The following is an 8,942-nucleotide window of genomic DNA, read 5'->3' as shown; positions in this document are numbered from 1 at the left end:
TGTTAACGTTTAGGCTTTTTAATACTAATTTATAGTAGAATAGATCATTTAATTCAATGCTGCAGTGAATCGTAGTTTTATAGATTTGGTTATATTAGATTTTCAGTTTTTAATTAACATTTCCACCAGGTTATATGTTGTATTATGGCAGAATAAAACCAAATCGGATGAGGCGCTTTTCGTCCATTCGCCGGTGGGTGGCAGCAGCGGACACAGGGCTACAAAAACAACCAAAAAGAAGTATAAAACCCGGAAATTACGTGTGGTGCAGAATCAAAACAATTAAAATGTGACAGCTCGGCAGCGCAGCGCGAAAAGGCTTCTACAATGCAGTGGGACATGCTCCTGCCAGTGTCAGAGATCCACGACACCGTCTGAACAACGTGTTCACCGGACTGTGAGGGATGCCCATCCGAGGAAACGGGGCTTTTGGTTAGGTGATCCGCTCTCTGTGCAGACCAGCTGCTCGGCTTCTGCAGCTAACCAAAGTTGCTCCATGGCGATCTATGGGCTGAACATTACCATATATAGACCGGCCGCAGAGCTCCCTCGCCGGTGAAATGTAAACGGTGGCTCGCTGAGGAGGCTGACTGAACAAAACAACTCCGAGAAGGATCAAACGGTAGCCAGCTTCACCATGTCATCTGATCAGATCATTGCCATCGTCATGGAGGACAAAATCTACGAGGTGAATAAAAAGAAGCTGATAGAGAAGAGCGACTACTTCCGCGCCCTGTACAGCTCCGGTATGAGGGAGTCCACGGAGGACTCGGTGCAGCTGCAGGGGCTCAGCGTCCCCGGCCTGGAGGTGGGCCTCGAGTTCAACAACACCTCCAAGGTTCAGGTTGTCAACGAGACTCTGGAGGACCTGATTGAAACCGCCTCCTTCTTGCAGGTCACCTCCATCCTCAAGCTGCTCACCTCGGAGATCCGCCTGGACAACTGCGTGGAGCTGTTCAGCCTCTCGGAGGTCTACGGTACTCATGATCTGCGTAATGCTTGCCTCAAGTACATGAGCTGCTACTATCACCCCATGCTGAGGCGGCCAGAGTTCACCAGCCTCCCCTCTGCTGTCAGAGACCAAGTCAGGGAGATGCGCATGAAAGGCACTGCCACCCTGGTAGCCATCGGAGACTTCACCTGTCTGTCCCTGGACGTGCCAGATCAGGATGAACCCTGGTCCATGCTGAGGTATGTGGAGGTGGAGCAGCGCTGGAAACCCCTGGCCAACAACCTGCCTCCAGATATGATCAACGTGAGGGGCTATGGCTCCGCCGTCCTCGATAACTACCTGTTCATAGTGGGTGGATACAGGATGACGAGCCAGGAGATCTCTGCGGTGCACTGCTACAACCCCTGCAGGAACGAGTGGAACCAGGTGGCTCCGCTCAACCAGAAGAGGTAAAAAAAACACACGTTTCCTGTCAAATATGAACAGCTGCTGCCGCCTTTTACTCACTGCGTCCTCTCCATCAGGTCCAACTTCAAGCTGCTGGCAGTACAAGGGAAGCTGTACGCTGTAGGAGGCCAGTGTTTGGGCACGGTGGAGTGTTACAGTCCAGAACAGGACTGGTGGACCTGTGTGTCCTCGATGCCCGATCCGCTGGCTGAGTTCTCTGCCTGTGAATGCCAGGGGATGATCTACGTCATGGGCGGATACACTGCGAGAGGTTGGTATCGCTCAGTTCAAGGATTCAAGGTGCATTTCCGTACAGTGAAGGAACTGCTGCTCTCCAGGCGACGGTGTCCCTGAGCAAGGCACTGAGCCCCAGCCTGCTCCTGATCAGCAGCTCTTTTTGTTCTGTTCTCACATTAAAAGTGATGCATTGAGGGGTCACAAGATGATTAAAGGGATACAAGGGATACAAAATTAGGTCAGTTTGTTTCCCGACCTTTCTCTAGTTTTTGCATATTTCTTCTGAAACACTACAATCAAACAACCTGAGGAGGAATAATCACTTTTTAATGTCCACACTGAGGTACAAAATCTGTCTTGTAGGAAAAAAGATAGGTAGAATAACACAAAAAGAGGCTAAATAGACAAAAAACACTTAAGATATAGAAGTCTTTTCCAGTTGTTCCAGTAGATTTGTATGCAGAGGTTGATTCCTAACGGAGACCCGCTGATGAAAGAGTGTCTCATCCTCCTTTTATAATCCTATAAACTCTGTATTTTTAGTGGTTAGATCACAGCTGTACCAGTCAGTAACACAAAAACTAATACCATCACTGCTTTGTACCGAGGTGTGCTTTGTCTCTGTTATTTTAATACTCAGAACACCGTGTTGTCTATTGTTACTTGCATAACTGCAATTATAAGGGCCTTGGTGGGCGCTCAGAGTGTTACAGTAGTTATTGCTGCCCAAGGGTGTATTTTCCACTGAGGACAGGGAGACATATTTTTTTGTCCACCCCCCTACTTGGACTGTTTTTGTTTGATTTCCTCAGTAAAATCTCTCTAAACAAACTCCTGCTGAGGAGAAACTCTGAGTTGATAAAAATGTTGAAGCACTCATCAGAGTTTGCTTCGCTTATTACAGTTTGCTCGCAGTAATCAGCTTTAATGGCAGCGATGTGCTGGAGTTTTGTTGCCCTGGGTTTTGTCTTTCAGGCCGTTGTATACCGGTTCTATCTATTGGTGGAGGTTATTGTACACAGACTGACAGGAAGACTGTGTACAAGACAGTAAAAGACGGTTTCTAGTTTGTTTCTAGTGTGATTTTAAGTAGGTTTAGTGAATTACTAATGGATCATTTAAAATGTTGTATTTTGGGACACTGGGACACATAATCGGTGATGTAACTGGATGTTTTGTGTCTTTCAACATCAGACACACATCAGCAAGGTTGGTGGAATGGTAAATGGACTTGCACCTGTCTAGTCTTCCAACCACTCAAGGTGCTTTCCACTCACATTCATCCATTCACACACTGGTGGCAGAGGCTGCCATGCAAGTTTCAAACTGCTCAGCAGAAAGTAACTAATGCTGATTCATACACTCTCACACACCGGTGGCACAGCTTTCGGGAGCAGTTTGGTTCAGTATCTTGCCCAAGGACACTTGGACATGCGGACTGGGGGGAACCGGGGATCAAACCGCAGATCTCTACCTCTGAGGCACAGCCGCCCTTGATCAAGGCCTGGCTTGTGTCCCAGTAGCACTTAAACTCCACGGCTCGCTGTGTTTGATCCACAGTCATCTAGAGGGATCTTTTCGCTGCCTCAGTGGCTCCTGTTGGCTTTTGTTTTCATACCCTCGGTCATTCCCAGTAGACTGAGCACTTTGCTGAGCTCCATGTTTGATATAAATGTATATATGTTCTGGAAATACCTTTTTATATTTAGTTTTTTGGTTGAGATATGTCTCATTTCATTATGCACCCACACATTCTGAAATCAAATCTACACCCTTGGTGCAGCTTCATGTTAGTGAGAAAGAAACAAGTTCTTTCTTCTTCTTTGAGTTTTTCTTTCTGCGTCTGACAGACAGGAACACGAGTGTCCTCCGCTACTGTCCCACCTCCGACACCTGGACCGTGTTTCGGTCATGCTCGGCGCACATCCGCAAGCAGCAGATGCTCTCGGTGGAGGACACCATCTACCTGGTGGGTGGCTACACCCATGAGCTGGAGGTGGGCCGGCGGCGTGCCAGCCAGACTGAGGATGTGCTGACTGTGCAGTCCTACAACGTGACTACGGGGGAGTGGATCCAGCTGAAGGAGAACACGTCCAAGTCGGGCCTGAACCTCACATGCACGCTGCACAACGACGGCATCTACATCATGAGCCGGGACGTCAGCCTGCCCACCAGCCTGGAGCACCGCGTCTTTCTCAAGTACAACATCTTCTCCGACGCCTGGGAGGCCTTCAGGCGCTTCCCGGCTCTGGGACAGAACATGCTGCTCTGTTCGCTTTACCTCCCCAACGTGCTATGACTGAGAGGGCCAATGGTTCAGTGAACACTAACAGATAGTGGAGCCTATGCAGCATTAATATAGGCCAGTGTGTGGCTTTGCTTGTTGTTGCACTGAATGGGGCTCTGTGGCATTAGTGGAAACAGTGTTCGGTTGCCAGGTTGAATGCCTTGTGACCTCTGTGCCTCAAAAACAAAAACGCACTACATTGTACATACTGCTGTGGATGCAAACACAAAAGCTACAATGACAATTATGAAAGTGATGAAGCGCTATGGCCCGTAGGTCAACAGCATCATAGCAGCTAGCCCCAGTTTGTGCCTCTCATGTATTTATTTACATTTAGTTATGCTCAAGTCTCATTAGCGATAATTATCCGGACAGTTTGAAAAACCCAGAAGGTTGATAAACAACACTTACTGCTGTTCTGAAGGTATAAAGGATCCTCAAAGACTCTCCTGAAGGTGGGGTCGGTGATTCTAATCCAGTACACTTCTTATATCTCCTCATGGCTGTGTAAATGGGAAACAAACAAAGTGGATTTGAGTGGGAAACAGAACACTAACTTGTTATTCCAGCCAGGATTTAATTGTAAAACAGCAAAGTTTTTTTTTTTAATGTGCAGCAGATAGAATATTTCTCCATCCCGTGTTTTAGGATCCAGCAGCAGTAATTATTTTTCAGAGGAACAGATGGTTACCATTGGTGAATGTTACACCAATACATACAGGCACAAACTGGGGCTACATAACAGCATGCTTTTAAATCTATGGGCCAGAATATTATTGATGTTTACACTCCAAATATGGCATTGGCATACATGTTTATCCATAATTCACTACAAACCTTAAAATGCATTTCTTGTCTATATGTACTGTACATAGCAGATAATCATTAAAAATGGCTTTGGTTTTACACTGCCAGTTTTATGGGAATTAAAGGTCCCTTGAAAGCTGTTGTTTGGGTTGACAAGTGGCTCAGATGGAGCTTAATATGTCGTATGCACACTTGCACAGTCTTATTTTCCAGAGATACACTAAGCAAAGCTTAAAGCGCAATTCCATGAACTGAACGATGCACATGTGCCTTCTGCAACCTCAGTTAATAGGAACTTAAAATAATAAAAAAAAAAGCACAAAATGCAAGACTTTGTTACATTGCCAGCAACTGACCAAAACTGCTGTGTTGTATTTATTTTTTTCTGCTAAAGCAGATTTTGTTTCCATTAAGGTACTTTTCAGTTCCTTGATTAAATAATGGGGATGTGCCGACATGAGAAATGAGCCTCAAAGCAAAATTTATTTGCGAAACTCTTGAAGTTTTGTGTAAATGCAGCACTTAAAATGTTTAATTTGGTGGATTTCAGACTCTCTTTGCATTCATTATTTGTTTGACGGTTTAGACAAATAAGGTCATGGTAATAAAGATGATGTTCAGGGGTTCATTTTGCTGTTTGTCCTTTATTTCACCGGCGTATATTGTGTCATTTTTTCCATATTCACCTAAGGTTTGCTCCTATATTCATTCAAAATTTCCAAAACAATCGAGAGAACAGGCTGATCGTAACACATAATCTGTGATGTGACATCTTCCCACAATATCTTCCACAACCCTAAAGTAAGTCCTCTGTACTCTCTACTCTGTAGGTCACCATGCTCCATTCCTTCCCAGGAATCCTTGGCACAAAAAACCCAACTAATCTGCATTTGTGTTCCTCAGAGTCAGGCTGAATCTGTGCATACTGATGCCCCCATTAGGAGTTGAGATATGCTTTGGTTAGATGTCCTGTGATCCTGTAATAGAGGTTGGGGAGAAGAAATTCTGTAGGTTCCTTTGTGTGTACGGGCAAGTCCCAAAGCTTTTCCCCATTTGTGAAATAATCAGAGACTGATGTAAATATAGTAAATAGTTAACTGAATAAATCAATAAATAATACTGTTAGTTAAACATACTACAAGGAGTTTCTAACGAGACCATCAGAAAGAAGATTGGCTATTTCTGTGTAGTTATTCTTAATGCCTGCCACCGGGTGGGATTTCCCCTCGTAACAATGGAAATATGTTCCAAATGGTCCAATCCATCGTAACTGAATGCCATCAGTTACTTTTATCAATGTCAGCCTGTGACAGTTATATCAAACTCGTGTCTGCTCTGCTGGAAAACAAGGAGAAGTCATGGAAGAAGGAAGAAATGGTCTAAAGTGTGGTTTCATTTTACTAAGAAACTACTCTTTTTATACACTGTTCTCGGACGTAGAGATAATAAAACAGTTGTGTTGACGCTAAAAACCTGTTTAGGCCTACTTTTTTCCACACAGAAAATTAATCAGGAATCAATAAGGGAATTGACAAAGAATCAGACGGATAAGCAGAATTGATGCAATTGTTATCAACAAAATCTTATAAATTGTCATCCCTATCCCCTTTAAATCCCTGAAACAAAGTTGTAGAAACACTACCGCTTTTGGCCACAGGGGGCACCAGAATCAACACAAAAAGTTCCTTGTAGGGGCTTTAAATATTATAAATATAACAATTAGGTTTTAATTTTGGGTTGATTCACCAAATTACAAACAAAAACAACAGCATATTTTGTAACTTACCTATAGTGGTGTCTATCCATGCAAATTCCAGTTTAAAACCTTGCAGCCATGATTGACACACAAACAGGTGTTTTCACTTAATCCGGCTAATTATACCCCCTCTCAGAGAGTTTGAGTGACATCTCTCTCACTGTCTGGACACATTATCCTCATTAAGATTTTGACGACTTCCTGTAATAGTCCTTTATAACAGCAGAAATTTTGACTTGTCATAGCAGGAAAAGCACAGGTGTCCCCATGACGGGGACTACCAATTGTTCGGACAGACAATTATTCCAAAACCCAATAGTCTGAAAAATGTCCCATTGGACTGAAAGCCCAAGACAGCCTGTCATCCCAAAAACAAAATCCAACTGCTCAGAAGTCCCATTTTTCAGAAAAATAGACTCTCCCTTAAGTTTTTTTGTCCTTTATATCTTAAAGTATTACGATTTAAAAAAAAAGGCGGAGTCAGGTGACGTTCATCAGGTGACCTTTCTCAGCATGGTAACAATAGTCAGGTGACATTCGTCGTCATAGTCACGTTCCTTTGCTTTCCTGGCAACAATAATAAACACATGGTTAACTTTGTAAAACAGTGGCAGTTAGATCAGGTTTAGGCATCAAAACTACTTGGTTAGGTTTAGGAAAAGATTGTAGTTTGGGTTCAAATAAGTCAGTTGCATCAGTTAAGTTACGTACGTAATGTGGTGATACCAGAATGTGTATTTTCTAAGGGGATTGGTCTTTGGAGCAACAGGCGCTTGTTTTTGGAATATCAAGCTGTCAGACAAATAGGCTCCTGAACCAAATGGACATTTTTCAGACTATTGGGGTTTCTGAATAATGACGCCTCTGAACAATGGTATGGGGTGTAAAAATAAATCAGTATGAACCACACCAGGAACCTAAACCCAAAGCAACAAAATGGAATTCAGACATTGTTCATTTTATCATCTTTGTCTTTTGTCTTTTCTTTTTGTGCTTTTTCTACTGTGACAAAATGTCTGTGAAAAATGAAAGTTGTAATTTTGTTACTTTTTTAACACTGTTATGTCGTATTTTGGATCTGCAAATCCAAATTAGGTTAACCTTGTAAAATAGTACCAACAGGAAAGAAGTCAGCTTTATAAAGGGAGAGAATTAAGACAAAAACTCTTCTTGAGACATACAAATGTATAAGAGACAGAAAAAACACACAGTCATTGAATGGAGGTTGAAGGGTTTTAACTGAATCATCCGCAGAGGTGTGCTCTCCAAAACAAACTGACCCGGTGATTAAAACTGATAAAAACACAGAATAAAGCAGTTTCAGTACAAAATTCTGTGTTTCTCCGACACTGTTTGGCAGACAAAGGATGTGCCAGGAGGGCTGTGAGCCAAGCTGCTGCTAACGTTAGCCAAGCTTGTTTCTCTGATAACTTACAATGTCTGATGACTGAAATTCGCTTACAATATATAGTTAAAAACATCCGTAACAATGTGGCTTAAAACTAGACAATTTATGACAGCTTCTGGCAGACAACCACAACACTGACGTATGCACAAAGGAGATACGTCACAATTGACAGGCGACTGATGAACCTGGATAACCTTGGTAAAATTTGGGATTTTTCTAGGTTTGATCATTGATGGAAACATTTAGGATAATCTAAGTACACAACTCAACAGACATTTTAATGTGTAAATGTTACATATTACAGATTATGCACCGTTTAACTAGCAAATGTGGAGTTGGACATGCTCTAAATGCACTTGCGCCATGTACATATATACTATAAATAGTTTAAATAGGGCCCCAAGAGTTACACTGTAAGATTAAAGGATCATTGTGCTGAGGAAGGCTAAAGTAGGTTAAAGTGTTGTTTGTTGTTCAAATGTATTGCTACGTGCTGTCAGCTGGAGTGCATTTTATAATACAGGTGCAGTCGCAAGAGGGTATTATGACCTTGCCAATCATGTAAGACAGGAAGCTATTTAGGTGTCTATTATCCCTGCTTATTGACCACTGGTGTTATTATATTGGTGGTCTTGATGTGGTCTTGATGTATTTATATTGCTTGCTTTGTTTGTTTTTTTGTTTGGATAAGACTATTACACTTGTAGATTTATTGTGGAATATTTTGAATATGAGATTTTATGCCTGTTCGGGGCTGTGATACAGCAGCTAACAGTACTGTGGAGGGTTCTACTGTTAACATAACACTGTTCAAGAGATCAACAGTTAATTAATTGCATATGATGTTACATATATATATTTCTTTGTGCAGTGATGATAATGAATGTGTTCTGAATGGAAGAGAGATTCTGACTGGGATGTTGATCAAAGTAACACACAGTGGAAACAATACATTTGTGGCATTTTGTGCATTTTATTTGTATGGCTGCAAATCATAACAGAAGTTATTTCAGGACACTTTTCATACGGAGCAGGTCAAGACCATACC

General features: G+C 42.5%; 1 protein-coding gene across 1 annotated transcript; it reads left to right on the top strand.

The window, feature by feature from the left end:
* Positions 1-260: 260 nt before the first annotated feature.
* On the top strand, positions 261-5,358 carry klhl42 (kelch-like family, member 42). The gene is made up of 3 exons (XM_035675915.1): positions 261-1,401; positions 1,477-1,670; positions 3,487-5,358. The coding sequence occupies exons 1-3, from the start codon at positions 638-640 to the stop codon at positions 3,933-3,935; spliced, it is 1,407 nt and encodes a 468-aa protein (XP_035531808.1). The 5' UTR covers positions 261-637; the 3' UTR covers positions 3,936-5,358.
* The last annotated feature ends 3,584 nt before the right edge of the window (positions 5,359-8,942 follow it).

The sequence above is a fragment of the Morone saxatilis genome, unplaced genomic scaffold, assembly GCF_004916995.1.
Source record: "Morone saxatilis isolate NCDOM2014 unplaced genomic scaffold, NCSU_SB_2.0 Contig10, whole genome shotgun sequence".
NCBI classification, from domain to species: domain Eukaryota; kingdom Metazoa; phylum Chordata; class Actinopteri; family Moronidae; genus Morone; species Morone saxatilis.
This window is presented reverse-complemented; position numbering and strand designations above follow the sequence as displayed.

Coding starts and splice junctions, on each gene's coding strand:
- klhl42 (XM_035675915.1), top strand. CDS start 638: ATGTCATCTGATCAGATCATTGCCATCGTCATGGAGGACAAAATCTAC. Junction 1,402..1,476: donor GCTCCGCTCAACCAGAAGAG/GTAAAAAAAACA, acceptor CCTCTCCATCAG/GTCCAACTTCAAGCTGCTGG. Junction 1,671..3,486: donor GGGCGGATACACTGCGAGAG/GTTGGTATCGCT, acceptor TGCGTCTGACAG/ACAGGAACACGAGTGTCCTC.